The 26,013-nt window shown below is 51.2% G+C and overlaps 1 protein-coding gene across 14 annotated transcripts in view; it reads left to right on the top strand.

Annotated features, from left to right (window-relative positions):
• The window catches only part of RGS3 (regulator of G protein signaling 3), an 84,835-nt gene that overhangs the window by 14,545 nt on the left and 44,277 nt on the right, over positions 1-26,013 (top strand). The window contains exons 4-16 of one of the 14 annotated variants that reach the window (XM_054848554.1): positions 239-297; positions 993-1,087; positions 1,988-2,056; positions 2,792-2,852; positions 4,520-4,610; positions 5,297-5,364; positions 9,530-9,635; positions 10,342-10,447; positions 10,725-11,064; positions 11,529-11,568; positions 16,003-16,193; positions 17,579-17,662; positions 25,479-25,590. In XM_054848554.1, the coding sequence (XP_054704529.1) occupies positions 239-297; positions 993-1,087; positions 1,988-2,056; positions 2,792-2,852; positions 4,520-4,610; positions 5,297-5,364; positions 9,530-9,635; positions 10,342-10,447; positions 10,725-11,064; positions 11,529-11,568; positions 16,003-16,193; positions 17,579-17,662; positions 25,479-25,590 (1,422 nt within the window). The other 13 variants (XM_054848555.1, XM_054848556.1, XM_054848557.1 and 10 more) reach the window with 13 other exon arrangements.

Genomic DNA, 26,013 nt, shown 5'->3' with positions numbered 1-26,013 from the left:
CCACAGACACTTGTATTTATAGCATGGATATATTAAAGAAAAAATACAATAAACCCTTTTACCTGGCTGTGGGTGCCCAGCGAGACCAGGCTGATGAGGAGGTGTGTGCAGGATCCTCTCGGGGTGAGAGAGGGGTTCAGCCCCACAAGAACGGGGCACCCCATGGCGCAGAGCACCGTGGTGTAGGAAGATGCCATCCCTGATGCTTTGGGGCTTGACTGCTTCGTTTCCTTTCCAGTCATGGAAGCAAAAGGTCTGATAGCAAAGGAGTACCGGACATGTGACTCCTATGTGAAGGTGGGTTCTCCTGGGGTTTTGCATGGGGAGCTTTGACTTTCTTGGGGTTTGGGGTTGGCTCTTCCAAGCCTGCTCTCGGCTGCCTCTTCCTTCCCATTCCTCCTCTGTCCTACTCTGGCTGAGCACCCACTGCGTGCAGGGAGGTGGCTGGTCTCTTGCCCAGTGCTGGAGGGCTCATGGATTTTGTTGGCACAGTGTCTACACGGAGCCAGAAAAAGCGGAGAACAGACCTTGCTAAGGGCTGTGTCAACCATTCATTGCAGGAGCATCCCACTGGGTGCCCAAGGGCTGGTGGGGGGAAATGTGTGGCCAGCACAGTGTGGCTCCGGGCTCTCCTGGAGGTCACCTTGGCAGGCTGCTCCCACCACAGTGTGCACAGCACAGGGAGCATCTCCCCTACGAGGGGGCTACAAGTCAGAGACCAGCCAGCAACATTTGTGTATGTTAGTCCTTGATTTTTCTGTTCTTTTCCTTCCCTCCCCTGCCCCGAGGAATTTTGTAATGCAGTTACTTGACACGCGTAGAGTAAAGTGACCTAAACCACCAGTTAGGGCAGGCTCAGCTGGATCTTTGAGGCTTAGCCATCCATAACAGTGGCTGTGCTGGTCTCCCGCCACTGTGGTGGCGGACCTGGCAACTGTGTGCTAGTGCGTGCTTTGAGAGTGCTAACATGCTGCTTGTTTTCCTCTGTAAAGATGTCGATTGTGCCAGACGCTGACTGGAAATGCAGGCAAAAGACGAAGACTGTGCTAGATAACAAAAATCCCGTCTTCCACGAGCACTTTATTTTGTGAGTATGACAGGACAGAGGTAGCTCTGACCCATCCGTTACCTCCGTGTTCACGCTGAGCAGTGGAGGACCCACGTGGCAGCTGTCCTGGGGCACCTTCTCAAAGCCAAGACCCCGTGTTTGCTTTTGCATTATGATCTGTAATAAACACGCATCATGCATGAGCAGGTCTGCTGTGGTGATGAGGAGTGACAGACATTATTCTGCTGTTTTTTATAGCTGAAATGCCTTGAACTTTTGGGCAGAGCTCTGCGGAGGCTCACAAAGCTGTCAGTGCACAGCATGGCAGCGGTGCTCCCGCACAATTGGACTTTCTTGCTGGGCAGGAGTTGGGCAAACACACTCCGTTTCCTAGACCTTGCGCCTGCAATAGTATGGGCATCGGTATGAATGAGGAAGGTAAAAGGATTTCCTATAGCTACAGCATGTCTCTGCATGGGAAAGGAGCTGTATGGCTCATTGTGTTTTGGTCGAGCTTGTCATTGCTGGCTAACCAGTCTGTGTCAGACCTCTGTCCCCATGCAGCCTTTAATCTGGCACTGGATGCTTGTTTCAGAGCATGAACTGTGGCTTGTTCCTTGCATTTAGCCTTTGATGTTGGATGTGTGTCTTTCTGCAAGATTATTTTTCCCCTTAAACCACCTGAGCGGTGTCCCCCATGCCTGCCCAGGAGAGGTCACATCCCTTTGCAATTATCCGTCAGGAACGAATGAATTAGTGCAACAGTACCTTGTTTGAGGAGGTTGCCATCTGGGGTGATGCTGCAGTGCTCCGTGCAGAGCGTGGAGGAGAAGACCTGGCTCTGAGGAGGGCAAGGGGTCTCTGGTTGCGAGGGCAGCCCTTGCCGGGTGCTCCTGGGGAAGATGGGTGCTCATGGGCTGTCTCCTCTGCTTGTTACAGCCCAGTGCAAGAGGAGGATGAGCAGAAACGTCTCCTGGTCACAGTCTGGAACAGAGAGACACATTCCAGGTAAGGGGCTGCCGGGCTGCCAGCCTGCCATACGATCTCTTTCAAATGGGGCTGGTGTGGCAGCGAACCTGCCATCTGCTTTGGCCACCCCACGTGAGCTCCTCCAGCGCCCTGGGCCTCAGGGGCTGGCGCTGACGTCAGGGCTGCCCCACACCAAGGCTGTGGGCTGGTGAGGTGGGGGGAGCTGAGCAGCGGGGCTGGGACCGGGACCTGCTGGTGGGCTCATTGTCACGGGCAGCCTGTGCTGGTGAGCACCATGCCACGTGCAGGCTGGTGAGGAGGAAATCCTGCCCTTGCCGCTCTCTGTCCGTATTGCTGCTGCTCGGTAGCCATCGTTTAAAACTCCTGCAACTGCTCATGCTGCACCGCAGCCAAGTGGGGCTGGAGCCTGGTTCTGGCTGGGGACCTTCCCTACCGCTGGGGTCAATGCAGTGAGGAGGAAGGCCCAGCAACAAGGGGTCTGACACCTCTCAGGCTGTGCTGCTGCCAGCATCAGGTAGGCTGGAGGTGACCAGGACTCTTCAGCCCGGCTCCTCCTTGCCCCTGCTGCAGCTGAGCCGTGTGGTTACACCGTGCTTGCTCAAAGCATGGAGAGGGAGGCACGTCCTGGGCACTGCCTGGCTCCCAGCGTGGGCAGGGATGTTTGTGGGGTCCCTGCAAAGGGCTGCATGTGGGGAGCTGGTCCCCAGGGAGTTTTTGTCAAGTGTGTGCTGATCATCCCTGGCTCTCCTGCAGACAGAGCGAACTGATCGGCTGCATGAGCTTTGGCGTGAAGTCCCTCCTGACCCTGGACAAGGTACCTCTGTGCTGGAGAGCAGTGTGTGGGACTGGGCCCCGACTCGGGTCGGTGGGTGGGATGCGGTGCACCCTTGGGGCAGGAGCAGGTTTCTCCCACTGTGGGACAAAGATGCTCTGAGGGTGCCCGGGGAGTTCCCTGGTCCCATTCCCAGTATGGATGGCCACTGTGAGACGGTTGGTGTGATTGCTGGAGGCCGGGATGGGGAGGCTGTTGGAGGAGGGATCCTAGGACAGGGGACCGTCACCCCTTTCTGCAGGGACACAAAGAGAATCGCGGTAATTGGGGGTGCAGAGAGGTGGCCCAGCGGATGCTGCCTGGGGGACAGGAAATGGGGCCAGCATCTCCCAGCCTGCTGGCATGTGTCGCATCTGACACGTGTCTGGGTGGGTGCGATGGTGGGGACACGTTCCCCTGAGGAGGAGTCTGCCTGATTCTCTGCACTCAGCAGCCAGGGCTTCACCAGCTGAGGTGGAGGTGGGGAGAGGGCAAATGCAGAGGTCTCGGGCTGTTCCTGGAGGCAGCGGTGCTGCCAGATTGTCTCTGTGCCAGAATCCATGTCCCTGCTGCTGCAGATTTGGTCTCAGTACTGCTGCCCCAGCCTGGCTGCTGCTTGGTAATACAGCTTCACATCCGCTGGGTTTGCCTTCCTAAAGAAGCCTGCGAGGCTACTTCTGCAGATGACTCCTGCTGGTTCCCTAAAACACAGAATTGTTTCATCCGAGCTGCCAGTGGTTGGGGATTTCATCCCTGGACAGCCCTGGTCTGGTGTCAGCACATCAGAGTATCTCAGCAAGCTGGAAGGGGTTTGTGAAAGTGTTGATACATCACCTGAGGTCTGGATATTTACTCCCTAGCAAGAGGTTTAAAAGGAGCTATTTGTGGCAATAAACTAAGAGAGTAAGAGGTAGCATGAGTGTGGCCTCCTCTGGAATTTGGACAAGTAAGATGCAGCTTTTTTATAACAGTGAAGATAATTTGGTAGAGCAGCTCTAAACTGCAGCTCTCCCCAGGAAGGGCCTCTGCGCTGGTCATGTTTGGCTTCCCCAAAGATGTCCCCTCCTTGCCAGGTTTTGTCAGTGAGTTTCACAAGGTGTCATGGCACGCAGAGAGGAGGGAGTGTCCATGTGTAGAGCACCCACACACAGCATCCTACTCTCACATGGATGGGAGGAGGATGCTGAGGCATGTGGTCCAACTGGGACATCAGCTGGGGCTGAGATGAGCTGGCCCTGTTCCCAGGGCTCTGCATGATGCTGCTGGAATATCTCTCCCTCTCTGCAATTTCCTTATTGTGGATTTAAAACGCTCATTTTTAAATGGACCCCTTCCTCTGGGGATAGGGCTGGAGCCATGTGCTCCATGCGACACTGCCGGCTGCTGCAAACATGATATGGACAGTTTTACTGGAGACTGGCTGGTTTTCTGCACCTTGTCTCCTTCTAAAAACCTAGAAGCTTGTTACTTCAGTGATGTGTGGTCCCTTCTTGCAGAGGGGGATGGAATTTTAGCTGTTGTTGTATCCTAAGAGGACTCCAGGCTGTGCCTCCGTGTGTGAGCGTGTCTGGGCAGCCTCTGCATACTGGCCTGGGGCAGCTCCTGCAATGAGACCTCTCCAGGGCTATGGGGAACCAGACTGCACAGACAGCTTCTTTCCTCCCACCCAGGAGATCAGCGGCTGGTACTATCTCCTTGGGGAGGACCTGGGCAGGACCAAGCACCTGAAGGTGGCCACGCGTCGGCTGAAGCAGAGCAGAGGTGTGTCTCCGCGCTGGGATGTCCCAGGGAGTGTTGGCAAGGTTTGGAAGAGGAGTCAACCTTGTGTCTGTGCCTGTGCTGGCATGGCGCAGCCCCATGGTGCCTATGCCCCCACGAGCACTTCTCAGCCCTCTGATGCTCGGTGGGCACTGGGATCCCCAAAGAGTGGCGTGGGGGAGATGCTGGCTGGTTCAGTCTGCTCTGCACAGGTACCGAGCTCTCCCTTTCAATCCTCACTCCTGCTTACCTGCGGCTGTCTGGGGCTCCGTGGTGACCCCAACATTGCAGCCACATCTCTCCCTCTTGCTCGGCTTTTCATTGGGCTGATTCCTGTCTCTCGGGCTGGGGCTGATCCCATGGCCGGACTCTGTTTGGTTCCTGGGGTCTGTGCAGGATGGTGGGCAGCCCTTTCTCCTGCCTTGGTCTTGCTGTGCTGCCAGGGTGTGCGGAGGAAGACAGGCTGGCACAGGGCAGGGTGAGACAGCAGTGCCTGTCCCAGATGTGCAGCCACCCCACAGCTGCTGCCATGCAGGGCTGCCCCAGCCGGGGGGAGCTGTGCCCGTGACGTGTAATGATCTTGTACATAGGGTGTAGATGCTGTATGGGGGGAGAGGGATTGTCAGGAGACGTGTGCTGTCGGGCTGATATGGCCTGACCTTTTTTTGAATTATTTTATTTTTTTTAAGAGCCGATGCTGGGAAGTCAGGGTGCATCGCAGGACAGTCAGGATGCTGTGACCATGAAGCAGCTGAAGGTAGGTATGACAGGGCTATGACCCACCAGCAGTGTGAAGACGTGGGGTTGGGAGCTGGCTGGCAGCGGAGCCTGCATGGAGGGGTTTCAAATGAGCCTAGGGACAGAGTATGAGTGAGGGTGATGCTGAAGTGGGAGCTGTGTCAGTCTCCCTATTGACACCTGGGCTTTTATAGGTAATTAGTTATCCTGATCGAGCACCGATTGGTGGAAGTGGGTGGTGTGGGTAGTAACCCCACACTCACTCCCCATTCCCATACAGGGACCTCCTGTTTTTCCAGTATGTTGCCACAGAGACAAAGGACCAGCCATTGACGGGGAGCACTGGGGATGGGGCTGCCGGCTGCCTGCCCCACGACATCAGTCCCTGGCTGTCCCCATGGACGGGTGCGTCTGGTCCCCTCCTCCTTTCAGGGCCGTTTGCTCTGGGAAGGGAAAGGCCCATGGTGGAGCCTCGGTGATTTATAGGGAAGGCAAGGATGGGAAATGGGAACACAAACATGCGGCCTGCATCGGAAATTGGGCTCAGCCGGCCCTGTGATTTATCTGTGCTGAATTCCGCTTTGCTGCTTCCCTCAGCTGCATTTTCAGTTATTTGTTTTAAAGCGTAGTATTGAGCAAGACAAACAAAGCCAGCACCTCTCTCCTCCCTTCCTCTCCGGCAGTCGCCACTGACTTGAAAGATGGTGGCTGGGAAGGAAGACCGATCCTCCTTCCAGCTCCAGCCCTGCGGTGCGGCAGGCTGGGACAATGCGTCTGGAGCGGCCCCAGGGAAGCTCCTCGAGCGGCCCCAGGGAAGCTCCTCCAACGGCCCCACCACGCTGCCGGGTCCCCTGGGAATGCTGGGGCTCCTCGCGCTCCCTCCCCAGCCTCCCCTGGCCCTGCCACCCCAGCTGCCACGCAGGGGAGCCCGGGGTTTGGGTTCTCTTGAGCCTTTCCTCTTTTCCTTCCCCACGTAGGAGCGTGGAAGGTACTTTCTTCTCCATTGCAACCCCATCTCCAAGGGGTTGTGCCACAGCACTGGCAGTCGGGATGCACGGTGCAGACTCGCTGAGTCCTGCTTTGTGCCCTGCTGCTGGCTGGGTTAAGAGTTTCTCTTTGTCTTTAATTCCAAAATTACACCATGGGTGCAATTCAGTTGACCTCTCTGCTTCCCCCTCCGTGACTCTGTGAGCACAAAGCATTGGGACATGTGTATCCTCTCGGTCTGTGCTTTCAAAAACAAACTCTGCTTTTTCTTTTTTTTTCTTTTTTTTTTTTAAAAAAGATCTCTCTTACCCTTTACGAGTGTAACGAGTGCAAGCTGTCTTTTTAATGAAGTGAAGCTCACGCAGCCGGTGCCTGTGAAATGCCGCTTAAACATCCTCAAAGTGTTTGTGAGAACACTGCAATAACAAAGTGCTCCGTGCGGCTGAAGAATGCCGCGGGAACAAAAGCCACATCAACAGAGCAGGGACTAGGGAATACTAAATAGTTGACAGGAATTTTAATATAAAACTCTCTCTCTTCCTTGTCAGTTAGGGTTTTCAGGAAGCCCTCTGGCTTATCGTAAAGCGGCATACAGCACAGACAGGGGCTGGGGAGGTGAAAGGTGGCTTCCTGCCATTCTTCTCTGGAGCTGGGTTCCCATGGGCGGTCATGCCAGTTTGACTGTGGTTTGTTCCACACTCGTGTGATACAAGGAGATCGGGATTACGGCTGCTTCGGGGGACTGGATTTTCATGGGCTAACGGCGAGTTTAGGGTTTTCCAGCCATGAACCGTTTCAATGGACTCTGCAAGGTGTGCTCGGAACGGAGATACAGACAGGTCTGTATCTCCTGGGGAAAAAAAAAATTCTGTGCACTAGCATGTGCGTACGCGTCACTGCAAGTCTCAGTTAAGTTTATGAGTCTGTGGGAGTTCTTACCATTTCTGGGCAGTGTGTGTGCTGTTCCTAGGGTGTTGATTTGCTATCGTTATCATTTGTAAATGATAATATTGGGAATATAAGGAAAGCATCTTCAGATAGGTGCCTCTGGCTGATCTCTGCCTGTTGCTGCAGTGCGTAAATGGGATAAAGAAGGAGCGTTTACTGTGTAACTTGAGGGTAGCACGCCGATGATGAAAGCATTAAGCTGTGAGGTGTCTCAATTTACCACTCGTTAAAGGAGAGGCAGGCACAGCAGGCAGCTAAGTCTCTGCCAGGCTGCTGCTATTTCTTTTCAAAATTATTTTCATGTGAATATTTTTGGGAATCAAGTCTTGCCTGAAGCTGGTTACAATCAACGGCGACTTGCTTTGAGAAGTAGATTCCTGTGCTCTGTACAAGCCAGTGCAAATTTTCTCGAACCTGCTCGGTGTACAACGCTGGGTGCTGGTTTTGCTTGCGCAGGTTGAGTCTCCAGCACTTTTGAATATAGTTTTCCCTCCGTGGTCTGGATTGGGGCTCCTGACTCCTGGTCAGCTTTTCTCTGCAGTCCTGTGCTAATCTTTCATGTCATGTGAAAGCTGTGATGGGGGACAGTGTATAGTGGGAATTGCACAAAGAACCAGCTTAACTAAAAATGCCCACTTCTTATCAGTGCTGTAGTGACTGTCTGATGCAGGAATGCTGCTCTGCTTTGTATTAATGACAACTGGCTCTAATTTGTGTCTTAGAACTCCTTAATTCTCTATTTTGACAATTTCTTCCGTATTTTTTTGACAAAGTCATGGGTATGGTGAGCCTCTGCTGTGCTGGAGTCTCTCACCACCTTGCTACCCACCTTCCAAGTTATGTCAGATGCTTGTATTTCTTAGTTCTGTGCACAGCGGCAAAAATGGACGTTCAACTCCCTGTAATGGCCATGGTGGTGGGAGCTGAGGAAAGTGAACCATCAGCATCGAGAAGCTTCTATTTAGTGGCACAGGGAAGGTGTCTCTGTTGGTCGTGGACAAGAGTCAGCCAGCTCAGGGAGAAGGAGTGGAAGAAGCTTTGGGTTAGAAAGTGACCGTGGAGACTCCATGGTGGGAGAGATGCTGGGCTGGCTCCAGAGGTAACACTTCTGCGGGACTTGGATCCCCTATGCTTTGTATTTGAGATGTTAGTTGGTTGGTTTGAGATAAGGTTGGTTCAAAGGTGCAGAGCCACAAGCAGCCTCCTCCCCTGTTTAGGGATCTACAAACTCCAGAGAGAAAAATACTCAGTGTAGGGGGGCTGAACCTACTTTTTGATCCTGCCAGGGAAAGACAGTTTCTCTTTTGAAGCCTGATTTTATGCTGAGCAATCAAGCAGGGACAAGGTTCAGAGAAGTGAAAGCTTGCTGCATTTGCCCTCCCGTGGTAAAGGAGCGAGGAACCAGTTCCCCTCCTTGGCAGCTTCTGCTGAATTCCTTGTCTTCTCTCTGAGTGTTTGTTCTCAAAATAATACAGGTCAGATGTTGGGTTTTTTCTTTTCTTTTCTCTGTCAGTAAAACAGGGATCGTGACAAATGTTTTGGGGGATAATCAGGTATTTAAAGGAACTGTCATGCTGAGCTGCTGCTGGAAGCCAACATCAAAAAATAAATATCACTTTATTAATAAGCTCAATGCTTCTTGAATCAGGAGGAGAAAAACGAGCCTAAATCAACACAGCATCCATCCTCTCCAAACTCAGCAAGAGAAAACATACTCACCCCAGCTAATGGGGCGATGCATGCAGAGCCCGCTCCAGCACTGATGCCTTGCAGACAGGAGCGTGCCGATCCTCGCAGCTCCCTCTGGAGCAGAGGAGTGCTGCTGTTTAAGTATTGCCCCACTGGAAATGAAATGTTTAAGTGGCTTGCTTAGAGAAGCTGCGTTAGAAATCCGTGTCAGAGCCAGACTGCCAGGTTTTTCTTTCTAATGGTTTATCAGACCTTTTCTTACACTGGCAAGTCGTGAGTGGAGACTTGCGTATGCTCAATAAACACTTACTTTGCGGCATTCCTCTGTTGGTCCTCAGCTCGATTTTGCATTGCTTTTTAGCACCCTTTCCACCCGCCTCTGGCTGCAGCAGGGGAGAGACCCATTGTCTGTGGGGCTCACAGAGTGACGGCTCCTTTGGGCTCTGCGACTGCTTCTAGAAATGCCGTGTGTCTGCATTTCCAAAGGCTGTGGGGTGGTGTGTGGGTGAAAGGGGGGATGCTCACCGATCACACGCAGCGACTGCTTTCCCACTTAACAGGGTGACTCCGGTGTCTCTCTTCAGATTACGATCCCTCGAGGAAGCGATGGGTTTGGCTTCACAATCTGCTGCGACTCCCCAGTCCGAGTGCAGGCGGTGGACTCCGGTAAGAGATCGGATCACTTTTATCCCTCTTACTTTGATTGAATGACTCTGCTCCTTTTTGCTTCCCAGGGCATGTTGTGATTCAGAAGCTTCCATGCCTTGCAGGACTCTGGTTACCTCCAAGAAACTTCACGTAATGAATTCTTTGTTGCCTCTAATGAGATCAGAGGCCATTAGGTTAGCACTGTGTCGCTATTTTGGCAGTGTGTTGCAGTAATTTGCAGAGACTTTGTTCTCTTCCTTCTCCAACCTGAGAACTGTCAGGCTGGTTGGGGGACCTATGGAATGCATCCATGGCGGGGGGGGGGGGGGGCGGGGGGTGTCAGAGAGGGGCACAGAGGGGAGTGGGATCACAGGAGCCCTCGGTTACCTGAGTAGAGCCCCTTGGTGTGGACCTGTTGTACCTTGGTGCTCCCCACTGCACACCAGGAAACATGGGAAGTTCATGCAAAAGCCCTGAGGGAGCATTTATAGCTTTGTCCCAGGTGCTGTGTGTGTGCGTGCATGTTGGAAGGTGAAGCTCCAGGCTAGCTGGCCCTACTTAATTTTCAGATGTGGGTGTTAGAGGAAACAGATTGGGTTTGGGGGAGTGAGCGGTGCAAGCTGTGAAGTTTTTTGGGTGTCTTCTAGCCTCAGGGCTTCTCTTCCCCTCACGCTCCCCGCTCTCTGTCCGGCAGGTGACTGGCATTTGTCTCTTCTCTCTGTAGGTGGCCCAGCAGAAAAGGCTGGTCTGCAGCAACTTGACACGGTGCTGCAGCTGAACGAGCAGTCTGTGGAGCACTGGAAATGTGTAGAGCTGGCACACGAAATCCGGTGGGTATTCACCCCAAGAGATGGTTTGAGGGAGCCTAGGGCAGGGCAGCGGGAGCTTTGAGTGGCTATGGGAAGGGGAAGGCTTTGAGGGGCGAAGATGACTGGGAAAGGATTCTCTGGAGCAGAAGAAGAAAGGATTCAGGGGCTGGGGAGAGGAGGACAGGGGCAGAGGTGTTAGAGGGAGGAAAGACTGCAGGGCTCCTGGCTGTCTGAACAATGCGGGGTGCCTCATTCCCTGCTGCTCCATCTCTGACTTGCCCCATGCCATCTCTTTCAGGAACTGTCCCACTGAGATCATACTACTGGTCTGGAGGCTCGTGCCGCAGGTCAAGTCAGGACACGAAGGCATGATCCGCAGATCATCCTGCAAGTCCGCCTACGACCTCCAGTCACCACCCAACAAGCGTGAAAAGAACAGCACCATGCCTCCGCGGCCCGAGCAGCGCCGGAGCTGCCACGTACTGTATGATGGGAGCGATGGGCTGGTGCTGAACGGCTGGGAGAGGTACACGGAGATCGGCAAGCGGAGCCAGAACACCATGCCACCCTTGTCCCGGGTCCCCTCCACTGCAGACCAGAACTACATCATCTTGGCGCCTTTGAACCCAGGGAGCCAGGTAGGGCTGCTTTCCTGCCCCACGCTCGAGGTACTGCATGTGGCTGTGGCTGTGCTTGCTGGATCCTCTCTTGGCCCGTGCTTCAGCCTTACTGAGCATCACCTCTTGATGTTTGCCAGAGCATGTGCCGTTTTTACAAGCCAGACCTGTGTCCTTTGGTGGAGCTCTCACTATTTTTCTAAAACATTTACCGTGAGGAAATGCAGAGCTGGGGTGAATGGCCTGCTGTCTCCTCCTGGGGCTCACTCAAGGGGTAAGGGTATGGGAAGTGTTTCCACTGCGTAGACCACAGTGCAATTTATATTGCTCTCATTTTCTGCTGGCAAAAGGGCGAAAATGATTTTCACCTCTCTGGAGTGCTTTGCCTTTGCTGGGTTTGGCATGTTAAATTTGCAGTGGTTGTTGTGAAGTCTATCTCAAGCCTACTTCAGGTGACGCTGTCCTTTCTGGGTCGTGTCTTACAGCTGCTGAGGCCTGTCTATCAAGACAACAATGCTACTGTTGGTAAGTTGCCGATGTGCTGAAAATGCTGCTCAGAGCACCTAGCAGAGCTGAACACGGTCTTTCTAGCAAATCCTTGTCCTTAGCCCTGCAATGCTGCAATGGAGTCCCTCACGTTCTGAGGACAGTGGTAGAAGCCTGGGGCTTTTGGGTGGTATAATCTTCCTACTCTCTGCATCCAGCAAAAGCAAGAACCCTACCCCTGAGCCCAGAGGAGAGCACAACTGCTAATGTCACTGGATGAGCCTCGTGGTGAGAAGGTCTCTGTGGGAGCTTGCAGCGTGGCTGAAGAAGGGAGGCTGGTGGCAGGGACTTTCCATCTGGGGCTTGATGAAAGCATGAAGTGTGGAAGTGCTAAGCGTTGTTGTTGTGGTTCCTCAGATGTGTCTTGGGCCTTGCTGTGACATGTTTAGCTTCTTGTGCATGATGCCTTGCTGGGGGTGCTAATACCGTGGCCCCTGCTTTGAGTTTTGTTTTATTTTATTACTAAGGGAGTAAGGATGGCCATGACTCGGATTTGTACAGGCACTAGTGCAGGTTGAAGTGCCAGGTTTGGGGAATACTCAAGTCCTGGGCTGCTACAAGGGCTCTGGCAGCCTCTGGACCAGCTCTCCTCAAAATGTCTTTGAAGCATAAACTCATTTTCTGCAACAGGTATGCTTGGTCTTCCTGGAGAACCAGGTGTGGATGGGCTCGCAGGAAGGTGAGGTGTGCAGCGGGGCAGTGCGTGAATTCTGGGCTGCCAGAGGGGGAGCAGAGACTAACACAAGGTCCCCCAAACTAGATACCAACAGGCGACTGTCATTTCCAGTGGGAAACTGGGGACAGAAACAACCCAAGAACACTGAGACCTGGAGATACTCCCCAGGGTGTTCACTGGGTGCTGTTGAACTTGCAGTTTCAGTTTTCAGCACGCCCAGCTCCATGCAGAACTGCCTCTTACCACTTTGTTCATTCATGAGCTTTGGGAGGCCACACTCACACCCTGGTCTGTTAGGATGCCCCTTGGATGAGCTGTGTGTCCGTAGCAGAGCTGACCTCCTAGGCATGGTCTTGCAGGAACGTCCAACTTGTCAGTTGCTCCCTGGTGCAGGCACAGCTATCAGCACAATTCCCAGCTAAAAAAAAATTGTGCTGCCTGTAAAGGCAGGGCAGTGTCCATGGAGGCAAAGGGTGGGGCTGGCCCAGCCGTGGTGGGGATGCCAGCGAGCAGGAGGGAGCAGCGTGGGTCTGAGGCCCCTGTGCTTTGGTTCTGCAGCTCAACTGCAGGGGATGTTTTATGCTGTGGATAACTGCAACTCTTTCCTGCTCTTTGTGGATCCTGTGAAAAGATAAACTGGACCGTGGGGACTTGCTTTTACAGCAGGGTGGAATTTGAAAGACTCAGGCTTCTTTCCATAACAATTTTTAGTGATTGTTTTCAGTTTATTTAATGTTAAGTCTTCAGAGGGCAGAATGCAGTCATTAACCTGAGCAGCGATTAAGCGTGGTGGTGCGGAGCTGGCCACCAGTCACACAGTGACAGGAGCTGATGCTTTGGGCAGGCTGGATGCGTTTCTGTGCCAGTGTGCAGAAAACAGGACTTGTGCAGGTGATGAATTCCTCTGATAAAATGAGGTGATTTAGGGATAAGAGGAAAAGCAGATCCTGAACAGCACAGACAGATTGTATCTGTCCTGTGTTGAACTGTCTCTCGTGCTTTGATTTTTATCTGGCAGTGCAACCATGAAAAAGGGAAAAGAGAAAATGTCAGGATTATTGCACTTAGAGGTGGAAACAACCTTAGGTCACGAGGGCCACCCCCTGCAAAGGCAGGCTGTTAAAGCAAGCAGTAAACATCAGGTCTGGATTGCCAGCAGCACGGTCTGGCTCTGCTGGCGTTTATCTGAAAGTAAATGCGCTATTTCCTAATACTTAATGGAATATGTAATGTTGGGTAGGTTCGGGTATTTGCTTTGGACGAGACCTTATCTGCTCTGAGCCATGTTCAGAAGTGTTTTGGCACGTTTCTGCTTGGGAAGGTTATGGGTATCTGTTACAGCGCAAAGGCAGAAGCCACTGCGCTGAAAGCTGCTGTGGTGGCCGTGGGGCTGGGGGGGGCTCTGCTGGGACACCCCTCTAGCAGGGGGCTGCAGGAGGGTTCGCTCATACATGTTCCTGAGATTGCTGTGGGAGAGGACTCTGGGCTGATGCTCAGTTTCTCACCTGGATATGTTAAAATCCAAGTGGAGAGGTCTGCCAGCTGGACCCGCTGGTTTGGTTCATCAGCTTCAGCGGGGAGGGAGAAAATACTTCAGTCTTTCAGTGGGGCTTCTTTTGAAGAAGGAGTTGTTGGTTAGAGACGTATACAGTTCCAGTTAGAGCTGTTGCCTGCAAGTGTTGAGACAGAGCGCAGGCTGCTGGTGCGCAGTGGGGCATGGTCTGGGGTTCAGGGCTCTTGGGACCATGAACCTGTCTTGCCTTCCATCCCCAGCGTGGTATGTCCTGCTGCTGTGATGGGAGTCTGTGTGTGGCAGGAGAGGTGTGCGCCGTGGGCCTGGGGACATCAAGGGTGGCCAAAACCGGGGTCATTGGAGAACACATGGAGAACCCTTGGGCCTAATGGATTAACGTCGTTAATGGGAAATATTTCAGAGCTGCTCCCCACTTGGCAGCCGTGCTCTCCCAGCACTCCTGAGAGCAGAGCAGCCCAGCGGGCAGCAGCTCGGCAGCTCCTCTCTGGTTCTGGTCCCGTGTGTTGTTTTCATCCTGGCTCCAGGTGATGATGGGTCTGGGGAGGAGGATGCGTAAAGCTGTCCTTAGCTCTGCTGCCTCCAGTGTATCACCCACCAAACCATCTCGCTGCTGATGGTGTGCAGGCGCTGGCTCCCAGCGCTCTGATGTTCTCACCTCTGTGCACTGGTGCTGAGAAAATGGCAGTTTCTGTCCAGGCAGAGCATCCTCAGAGCACCCCACATCCTGCGCCTGTGCTCGCGAGACAGAATGCTGATGGGAGCTCGCTGGATGTATTCAAAGACATTCCTCTGGGCTGGGAGGAAAGGGCTGAGAGATCCTCTATAGCAGCAATTGCCCAGCATTAGGGGAAGGAAGGACTCACCCACGCAGCAGCTAGCGGGGAACAATGATAATTGTTAATAATTTATCAATAATGCTTTTAATCACAAGATTATAAATTACATCAGAGATTCCGGGACTAGTTTGACATACCACCTAATGTCCCCTGGCCTCTAGTGATGCGGACTGGCAGGTGTGGAGCGGCCACGGTAGCTGGTGTTGGCTTGTTGGGAAAAGTTATAGCTCTGCTCAACCAGCTGAGGTGAGAGGCTGCAAAGGAAAGCTTCTGCGTCATCGCTCCTTTGAACAAGGATAATGGCTTTCTGCGATGAAGAGAGACAGAGCAAAAAAACAGTCAGGCTGCTTGGACTTTTTCCAGTACTGAAATGTAATGCTGAAAAACAGTGGATGATGTGCCAGCCTCATGCAAAATTAGGTCATCCTTTATAAATACACCCCCATGTCTGGGTAACCATCACATCCCTGGGAGCGATTTGGAAAGGCATGGATTGATCCTGTGCGTATGAATGTGTTTATCACTTCTGTCCCTTTCTCTGACACAGTTGTTAGAAGATACTAAGATTGGAGGTGATTGACCTGCCACCCAGTGCCCCGTGACGTGAAATTCCTGCACTTTATTAACTCCCATGCCCAGAATCCAGAACTAGCAGGACTTGTGTGAATAGAAATGTCCCAAGGTTTAAATTTCCAGTGGTGGTTTGTTGGTTTTTTGGTTTTTTTTTTTCCTCCCACCCCAAGTTAGTCCCAGATGGCTTTCTCCTCCCTGGAGAGGGAAGGGTTCAGTGGTGCAGGCAGGTATTCCCCGATGGTGGGAACCTCCTTGGTGCTCCAGTGATTCAAGAATGACCATTTAAAGTTAAGTTTGGGGTTGTTCTGTATTTCTTATTTTATACTTTTAGTACTGCACAGGGAGGTGTGTATAATAGTACCACATCTCTTCCTCCAAAGTACCGTTCAGAAGGCAGCATACACCCAGAGACAGATGTGCTGGCCTGCAGCTGAGCTTGCTGTGACTTCTTGGGTTTTCGTTTGCACGAACGTAGATGTGCTTGTGCTGCTGGTGTGATCTGGTTGAGTCCTTGGTTCAGCAAGTGAGTAGCTCTTCATTGAGCAGAAATGTCAAGGGACATCTCATTTTGCATTAGGAAAAATGAAGTCAGTGCTGTTATTTCATGAATCCCTGGGAAACTTTGACAGCAGAGTGACGAATGTCCCTGCAGCTTTCAGCTCCAGCTCTTCCCCTTAGGCTTTACGTGCCCTCCTCCAGGCTGTGAGAGCAGGAGCAGAGCCAGCAGCATGCAGCAGCTCTGCAGGACCTCTCTTCTGATTCTGTGTTTCTTTCTGCTTCCTCTGTCGGTGCAGGAAATGCATGTAAAGGGAAATCACACATGGGGTCTGGGAGAAAATCCAGGCTGATGAAGACCGTGCAGACAATGAAGAGCTACGGGAACTACCAGAACTGTACCATAGTGAGGCCACACATCCCGCACTCCAGCTACGGCACGTATGTGACTCTGGCTCCCAAAGTGCTGGTGTTCCCCGTCTTCGTGCAGGTAAGAGAGGCTGGAAGCGAGATGTGGGGGATCTAATGCAATTGGTGCCCGGCACAGCGGGTTGTATCAGAGCTTGCTGCTGTAGGTCAGGTCCAGACTGCCATGCGTGGTGGTTGTATTTCCCAGCAGTATGTACCAGGAATGCGCGGATCCCTGTCATCCTCAGCTCTCTCCTCTGCAGCTGGCTGTACTCAGCACAGTGCCGGGTACCCTCTCAGAGGGAATTATGTCCTGCTGAAAAGATTCTCTGTTGGAGTTTTTTTCCTTTTTAGTTTTCAACTCTCGTCCTTGGTTGCTTGCTTGGGTCAGGAGAAATTATCCTAGCTTCTGGGCTTCAGCAACCAACTTCACATACTTGAAGATCAGTGTGGTTTCTTCCTGTGGGCTCTTTGTGCTCTTAATTATAGTGTGCAAACAAAGGTATTTTTAGTATAGCTGGTGGCCAGCAGTAAAATCATGAACAAGGATCCAGAGCAATAATGACTTGACAGAGCCTCTTGACAGAGGATGTTCTCACTCCCCAGTTCCATAAATGATTTTCTTAAAATTTAGCCCTGAATTTGGTGGTAATAGCTCTAACTACCTCTGTGCCTTCCATTTTGTCCTTCATATGGCAAGAACCTCAGAAAACCTCTTCTGATCCAGTATATTTAAGCACATTACTGGTGAATACCTTCATCTGGTAGGAACACAGCTGGCACTTCTGTCTCTTTACTCCCAAAACTTGTGTCTTGGATTGACTCTGGGGTGTTTCTGCCACTTCAGGAACTGGGTTTTATGCTTCACCCCATCTCATACCACAAGACCCCTGTGCAGCTACCCTCTAGTGCTGGGCTGGTTTTGCAGGGTTTGTTCTGCAGTCAGGACAACTGAACCTGTCCTGTTCTCCTCCAGCCTTTAGCAGAGAAGATGCTGACTGGGGAGCTGCGCGTGGTGCATGGCGTGAGAAAGGGCAGCCTCTTAAAGTCGCTTTACCTGACTGCAAGAGTAATCCATAAAATCACGCAGCAAATATTCTCATCTGAGGGACATGAGAACCTAACGTGCCACTGTTGTGGTTGTGTTTCCTGCTAAAAAGCGCCCGTAACCAAGCTTGCACGGTGCAGAACAGTTAACGTACAGAGGCAAGCGGCTGATTGTCTTTTTATAGATGGGCCTGACGTAGGTGTTAAGTGTAATGCTTTCTTTTTATTCTGTAGCTGGACCACAGACTTTCTGTCCTTTCGAGCACAGTGTGGGGTGGCTTCTCTCTGAGTTACAGCTTAAAGTGAAGACAAAGTGGGTTTGGTGGGTGGAAAGTTTTTCTGGCAAACCACACTTCCAGTGGAAGGTTTGACTGTTTGTTTCCTTTTCTTTTCTTTTTTTTTCTTTCCTTTCAAATGTAGCCTCTAGATCTTTGCAACCCAGCCCGGACTCTGCTTCTGTCAGAGGAGCTGCTTCTTCATGAGAGCAGAAGCAGGACTATACAGGTAAGACTCTTTCTGTGCTGTCTGAGCTTTCTAAACATGTGCTTCCACAATCTTATGTAGTAGATTGAGAAGGGAAATGTTTTATTGTGCAATATTTATATTAATAGGATACTTGGAAAAACTTGTAGTCAGTTTATCATGTGATAAACTAAATATCAAAACTCTTCTCTGCTAGAAATCAACTTTTTTCCTTGTCTTCCTTCATGCTCACAAAGAAGAAACCGTGCATGGCAAATGCATGCCAGTTACAGCCCGGCAGTGAGGCCTCTGGCACACTCAGAAAGAGGGAATTTAAGAATATTTTGTGCCAGGCTAGACAACTAGACAGAAAACTTGTTACAGGGGTCTTCAGAAATTTAGTTCCTGAAACAGGTCACATGTCCAAATTCCTCTCTGTTTTCTTACTTCACCTTCTTTTCTGCAATGTTATCAGAGGGCTGTTAAAACTCTGGGGAAACAACTAAGCTTTGGCTAGATGCTGAACCTGCGTATGTGACGTTTCAACATCCAAACTGTCAGAGGTTGGAAGTGTTGATTACATTTGCTGCTGGCTTCACTTGCATCCAACTGTAAAGTCTGCAAAGCCCTGGAATTTGGGACAGAGGAAGCAGCAGCTGGGAGAGCCCACTCATGCATTGCTCACTAGTGCTGAAGGAAACTGTTGTTTCTCTTGGGGCATTTTCAGAGAATCTCGCCGCTGTATGGAATAATTTTCATTTAGCTGAAGTGAACAAAATGTTACGTTCCCAGAGCCATAGAGGAACTTCTACTTGACGAATCTTAAGTTTCTGGGTAACACCTTCTGGGTGGCCGACAGCAGAATCCCAGAGCCACATCGTATTGCTGGCCTGTACAAAACAGAACAAGATTGTGTTATGTTAAGTGACTCCTCTCCCTTTCTGGTTTTAAACATTGTAATTCATCCTTTGCTTTCAATTGAGTCACAATTTTTTTTCTTCTTTCTGCAAAGTACATGAAAAATTTCATGATCCATTAGGAAACTTGTCAGCGATTTGTAAATAAAACTCTTCCCCTGTCTGTCCTGCTGTTCTTTGCTGCTCAGGGTTTTCTGGGTACCTGCATGAATGAAAATCAGGTAAACGCACGGCTGTGTAGCACAGCTGTGCTGCAATGGCTTGGAAATATGGTGACCAGCCTGAAGTCAGGGTTTGGTGGTGCTTGCTTTCAGGTCAGACTCGGAGGTCTGCAGTAGCAGTCAAATGTGGAATAATTATGACTAACTAATGCCATTTGCAGCCTGAGTGGAACGCGTGTATGGGAGCGTTCATATTTAGATGATGGAGAGCCTCAGGAGGAGTGTGTTTGGAGGAGGTGGGCAGCTCTCTCTCCAAATGGCCACGTTAGCCATTTCAGAGACCCAGCTGTGGGCAGGACCAGAAGGAGGGTGTCTCAGGGAGAGGACTCTGCTTATGATGCCCTAAGGATGAGCATGAGACTGGAAGAGGATTTCCCAGTTGGAGCTGCTGCCAGGAAAAGGCAGGATGCTGTACGCCGGCCAGGAACGTGAGACAGCGTTTGAGAATGATGGTGCCTTGAGGCCGTGATGTCTGTGTAAGTCTGGCAGAGGGGCAAGGCAAGAGGTTGTGAGTAAGCGTAGTGAAAAAAAATAGAAGCAGAGAATGGGAACGAGCATGTGGCAGTGTCTGCTTTGGAAGGCAGGAGTCTTTCCCTTGATGTGAACCCAGGTGTGGTGCTGAGCCCCGTATTGCCGGGAGCTGGCAGTTGTAGGTAGCAACTCCAGGACATCAGCCATGTCCCTGGGGAAGGGCTCTCTCATGTCTTGCAGGGTGTCATGGGGTCATGGCAGGCTTTGAAGAGCTTCAAGGGATCAGTGCAGGTCTCTGGAAAGCCACAGACTCCCTGTCTCCAGCAGAGTGAGGGTGTCTGCTTTGGTCCTGACGGGTTGTGAGATAAGGGAAACCAAACTTCCGAAGCTGGCTAGACCTAAAATGGCCCAGACACAATTGGGTTTCCCCTGGTACAGAAGGGCTCCGACTTCTCTTTTTGCTGGACTTGAGCTGGCTCCCTTTCAGCCTTCTCTGCTGCCCGAACAGAGGCCGTCTTGTTTCTCATCTGTCCTTTCTTCATTGCTCCGTGTGCTTTTCCATTTTCCCACTGCTCTTCCCACCCAGCCTCTCTCAAACTGGACTTGCTCCTGTGGTTTGCAGGACTGTTTTCTGTACGTTATTCTGCTTTGGCTAAGTGGCTCGAGAGAGGAGAGCCCATGTGCAGGGGCTGGAGATGGAGGTCCTGTTTCATCTCAAAACCAAAACCAAACAGAATCTTTCCACGTCAGGCACTGCATCCTTGTCACTGAGCATACTCTCTCCCATCTCCTGAAGGAGTCAACCTATGTCTCTGGAGGCCTGCCAGGATCTGTCCTTTCCCTGACCTTACCTCTGGGGCAATCCTTATTCAGGCCTTAATCACATCCTGTCTAGACTTTGTTGCAATTCCCGCTTTTACGGTCTTCCGAAATCTCTCCAGCCTGTGGAGTGCCAGAGGAACCAGCGTGATGCAGGCGGTTGTGCACGAGGTATTGAACGTGGGCTTTGTCCTCTTCGGTCCATCTCTAACGTACCTGGAGGCAACTTTCCAAAGCCCTGCAGTACCTTCACAGCGTGGGCCATGCTCACCCCCTTCTCAGCAATCTTCTCTGCCATCCTGGCAGGGTCTGCAGATCAGGATGGTCCTCCTTTGAACTCTGAAAGTGCCCAGCTCTGCCAGGAGTCTGGAGGACATGGCCCAGCATGCCTTGTCTTCTTATGCTCTTCTCTGCAGGTCAAGAGGCTTTCCTCTCTCATCCAAGTGGTGTGCTGCAAGTTCCCGGCACTCCTGGCCTGGGATGGGGTTGGCAGGTCCCTGTTTCAGTGGGTGGCTGAGGTTTGGCCAGCACAGTGGGTTGACCAAAATCTACTCCTTGGCACGGATGTTTCAAGACCTTGTTTTCAGCCTTTCTTAGACACTTTCATTTGGGTGCAAATACCAGAAACTTTCACTTACCTTCTCCCTCCACCACACTAGTCCCACTTACTCTGTCCCTTCTTCTTCACTGCCTCTTAATATCCTTCTCTTCCTCATTTTTCACACCATTTCCCCATCTGCACAGCCAGTGCTTATGCTAGTGTTCAAGGATAGGTGTGTGACCCCTTGAGGTCTTCAGTGCCTGTTCTCCCCTGGTGTTCACATTAGAAGAATATTTGATTCAGTTAAGCCAAGGTGAGGTTCAAGGTTGACAGCTGAAGCCTTCACCATGGATCTCCTTTTGGCAAATGTGGTGGTGTATCTGTATCAAAGTCTAGCTGAGCGTATAAACTCCTTCCTGAGTGCATAAATTCTTTGCCGATAATCTTGGCAGAAAAAAATGTGTGAGGTGGTAAAAGAGGGTAAATGCACTGTGGGCTAAAAGACTGCTCAGAAGTCTTGGAGAACATGCATATAATGTGGATGCATGCAGAAGTAAAAATCCAGGAGCAGGTGATGCTTAGAGAGTTAGGGCTGTAGCATGGAAAGCAATGACTCAAAGGCTCTGGTGTGTCACTGAAGGGCGGTAAAGTTTCCCTGACCTGGGAAGTTCATGGCCATCAAGTGCCATGCCTGCGTATGTGCACCTACCTCAAAGCCTAGGCTGCTTCCCTTTTTAGACTGGGGCTCAGCTGACTGAGATGCTAATGTACAAAGCATTAACGTAACTGGATTACTCTTAATCATGTTCTCCTCTTGCTCTGGTCTCTGTGAAAACTAAGTGAGTAACTGCCAGTGCAAAGCTGTAGTCAAGAAAACCGCAACTTTAAAGCGTGTGATCAGGGGAGCACTGAATAGAGGTGACTTGGTGATATCACTCTGTATGTGGGTCATTCTTGGTCTGATGAATCGAACAGTGATGTCTGCTTCGTAGAAGCTACTGAGAATTTGGATGTTCCCACAAGAGGGCTACAAGGATAAATCAAGATCTGAAAAAAATTGGGGAAGATTAAGAAAGCTTCATCCATTTAGCTCAACTGAATGAATGGGGACGCATGAACTCTGCAGATACAACCCTCATGCTGGTATCACTGGAGTTTTTCTTTGGGGTTGCACCCAATTCTTCTGGAGAAGAATCCAGCACTGGTAAAAAGAGAAAGTGTGTGGCTCAGTCCTGGGGGTGGATACCTGTCTTAGGAGCTCCCCACCGAGGATTATAGGATTTCTCTAGCCAGCTGCAGGCAGCATTGTCTGGCCAGCAATGCAGGGGATCATCACCATGTTCTCCTTTGGCATCTGAAAGCTCTATCATAAAAGACCTGCCTCTGCTTGGCTCTGCTCCCTCAGCTCCCTCTGTTTTGCTGGGCACGGCTAGAAGACTATTGCTAGAGAGCGCGATGTCTGGGGGAGCATCCACTGGCTCAGGCTGTTCCTGTCGAGCACTGGGACAAGTGGGCAGGGTTTGCACTGATCCGTCGTGCCAGTATCTCTGCTGATGCCCTGCTGCAGCTGCAATGTGCAAACTCCCCCCTGCCGTAGCCCAGGTGGCAGTGGCTCCCCGTGCGTTGCTGAGCAGGGGAGGACGGGGTTAGGAGAGAGTTAACTGTTCTTGAGCTTGAATGTGAAGGTACTTTGGCTGCAAGGCTTAATTTCTGGGCACCTTTTCATAACGTTTTTGTTACCATATTTTGCATTACAAGGCGTGGTTACGGCTTCCTCCTTCCTGCAGCGGGGCTCTGTAGCAGTCCCAGTGTTGATCTCCTGTTGTCATCTTGGGGAAGCACACTAACCCACTGCTTTCCACCTTCCCTCCTGGTTTTCATTTTCTCTTGTTTTCTTTTAGGAAACACTTTAAATGTGCCCCTTCCTTCTGTAACAATGCTTTTCCAGTTACATTCTGTAGCCAGTCAGGTCTATCAGCAGAAGGGGCTTTGCTGTTTGCCGTGGTGCAGAGCACACCTAGATGAACAGTGTCCGAGACATCAGTGCCAGCCTCTACGAACAATCCTTTTGCCCCCTGTAAAATCTATTTACAGCCCCTTAAAAGGTCTGTGTGACAACTGCCACGTGGCCTTGATCACTCTGGTAATAACTCAGGGGTGCCTATCTCTGTCTTCAGAGGAGTCCTTACATCATGCCAGTTGTTTTATTTCTGATTTTTGGGGTAGGAAATTAGTTCTGGGAAATACACAAAGATACTCTGACTCTCCAAGGAGCAACTCTGGTGGATTCTGTGTCTTGCCTGGATGAATTCAGGCGCTGCGTTTCTTTTTTGTTTGCTCTTTTGCTTTTATGAACCTTGTGATTTTTCATGGTAGATACCAGATCTGTTTGCAAAGGGCTGTTAGAGACATGTTACAGCTTGTCAGCGGTGTGATGGCAGCCCTAGGCGCAGCTCCAGATTACTCCCTCCAGCCCTCCCCTCTTATACCTCCTGGCTGCTGCCTTAGGGTCATCCATGATTTGAGTTTCCCATGCTCAGCTCTTCAGGTGGGGTAAGTGCTCTGTCCCGCAGAGCTGGTCCTGCTCCCACTGCTGCGAGCAGGGTCTGCTGGAGCCCTGGGCCTCGCGGCGCTGGGGTGCTCTTGGCAGGCTCTGGCTGTGTGGGTGGAAGGGACACCCTCGCTTTCTTCCCCTAGCAACTCGGAGGAGCAAAGGGACCTCTATAAACCCTTTTGTGTTGAGCTGCTCTAAAATCAAGTGTCTTCCTGGAAGCAGCATCTAATAGAGATGGTTTTACGTAACCCACACTGGCTGAGCTTTTATCTTCTCTACATCCTGAATACAATCAGTCCCATCTTCCCATAAAAGCACAATGTTACCTGTAAATACTTTTTGTGTATTTCTGTTTCCATGATTCCCTGTTTAAATCTGCTTGGTTTTGAAGTGATGTTTTTTCCCTGCTGATCCTTCTAATCTTTTTTTTCTACCCTTTAAACTTATGTGTGTATTAGGTCTCTTTTTTTTTTTTTCCCCTTCCATTTCCAGCATGACCACTTGCTGATCATGCTTTTATCTCCTTCACTTTGCTGAGTTGCTATTCTCAAAATCCCTGAACATCTCTTCTTTGAGGCTGAGGGACCTGGGATGGCACCAGACCTGTCCCAGAAAATATCTTTTGACGCAAGATGGGCATGGGAGAAAGTTTATAGTGCAGTTTGTACTTCGTTATTCCTTGTATTAATATTACGGTCAGGAGTAACAAAGAGGGTGAACGCGGGCACTAGGCCAACAGTGTGTTGAGAGCAGAGGAAGGGATTTTCCAAATATTACAGAGAAAAACAGACACTCCCTGGTTTCACTGTCAATTAAAGCTACGCCAGTAGCTTTTGTGCTTGTTAAGAATCCCACAAAAATGAATTTGCACAGCAAGGAGAAATCTTGTGTCAAGGGCTTGATATTTGGTTTCAAAGCCCCAGATGCTGCTGCCCTGACGTGAGACTCACCACCACGTGATGAACTGTTACCCAGCTTGTCCTCCTGACGTGTGTCCGTCAGCCACCGGGCACGGAGACAAACTGTACTGGCAGTGTGTCCCTGTAAACAGTGACTCAGTCCCTGTCCAGAGCAAAGTCACCTTTCAAGGGGTGACTTGGTGGTGGCCATGGTGCCAGCTCCCAGTGAGCCCCTGGGATGCTGGGTTGTCTTCTGCTTTTGTGAAAGGGTTGCTAAAAGGCCACAAAACCTTCCTTGCTGTTGCTTGGTGTTGCAAAGCAGCTTTCCCTTTGCTGTGGGAGGTTTTTTGGGAGCATCGCAAGGAGCGGTTAAAAGCAGCCACGTGCTCGTATGCTGCGTCCTGTGCTGAGAGCAATGCGTGGTTTGGCAGTATGCAGAAGGTCCAGCATGCAAGATGCCCACTGGCATATTGCAGCTGCTTCCTGGCATGTTCTAAGTTCTGCTGCATGCCCCCAGCTTCTGACAGGCTCAAACCTGAGCTACTGGCATAGCGATTGCACCAAGCTCCTCACCCCCAGTAGGTTTCTGGGTCAATGGGGATCTCCATTACAGTGGAGAAACTCATTCTTCTTATTTTAAAGATCACACTAATCTGTACTGATTGAATGAGGGACCTCAGGCAAGAGCCAGAAGCAGAACAAAATCTACCTCTTGAGTTGTGAGCACCTACCACTGCTCTGGAGTAGCTCCCAGCTTGTGGGACACTTGAATTGCTGCTCAAGCACAGAGCTGGGCAGATGCTCGGTTCAGTGTTTGCTTTCCACCCATCAGCGTGGTTTAAAGGTGTCAAGTTTGTTCCCTGCAACTGCTCTCGTGGGTTCTTCTGTTGTAAAAGCCTGTCGTGGTTTTAGCCCAGCCAGCAGCTAAGCTCCCAGGATAAAGCCAAACTGTTATTTTCTCAAAGGGAGCTAAATGGGGCATGCAAAGACTGAGAACAGTGTGAAGCTCCTTCGTGAGTGTGTTCAGGGAGACCATGTTTGCTTTTAGGTTGCAACTTCTCCAGTGTGCTGGGATTAGTCGGCAACTTATTCCCTCCACCTGCTCCTCTGATTTATAACTTCTGTAAATGGGAAGTGACACGAGAGAGCAGAGGGGGTGTGTTTGTGTGGTCTTAAACTCTCAGGCAGGTTTATTCCTCTTGTCACGGGACTCCACAGCCCTTGGTAGGTGGCTGCCAAGCAGGGGGAGCCTCCTCTGAAGCTTGCTGGGAGCACCCTGAAGGGTTTAGCAGCAACCAGCCCCTTAGGGAAGGGGTTCCTGGGCTGCCTGTGATGGCTGGAGCTTCTCCCAGGGTAGAGGACCTTTCCAGGATGCTGTCTCAGTGCCAGGAGATGAATTCCTTATAGCTTCTTCTTTGCTGCTCTTGTGCTTCCAGGTGACCCTCTTTGTCTACTCCGACCTGCTACTCTTCACCAAGGAGGACGAGCCTGGGCGCTGCAACGTGCTGAGGAACCCTCTCTACCTGCAGAGTGTCAAGCTCCAGGAAGGTGAGTGTCTGCAGCAGCAGTGGACACATTTGGGGCATTTTCAGGGCTGCTAGCTATAAAGGTTTTTGGTCAGCAGCAGGATAGCACCCCACTATCCCATTGCTTCCAGTATGTAACAGTACCATCCAACTGGTGCTGCCAGATCATCCTTCCTTGGGGTGCAGGGCCAGCATCACCCTTCCCATCCCTGCATTAATCTGGTCCCTGGAACTCCATCTCCTGGGACACCTCAGGGACACGCAGGTAGCACCACTTTCCAAGGCTTTTTGGGTGCGTCTCAGGGATTTTGGGCTGTCATTTCCCAGGGTCTTGCGGTGCTGGGCTGTTCCCCTTGCTGGCGTTACACTGCCTACAGCGGGAGCTTGCCGAGGCTGAGAAAGGGAAGTGAAGTCTTGAGGTTTCCCCCACGGTGCCTCGAGAGAG

The sequence above is a fragment of the Grus americana genome, chromosome 20, assembly GCF_028858705.1.
Source record: "Grus americana isolate bGruAme1 chromosome 20, bGruAme1.mat, whole genome shotgun sequence".
Taxonomy (NCBI): domain Eukaryota; kingdom Metazoa; phylum Chordata; class Aves; order Gruiformes; family Gruidae; genus Grus; species Grus americana.
The sequence above is the reverse complement of the archived record's forward strand: the minus strand, read 5'-3'. Positions and strand labels throughout refer to the sequence as shown.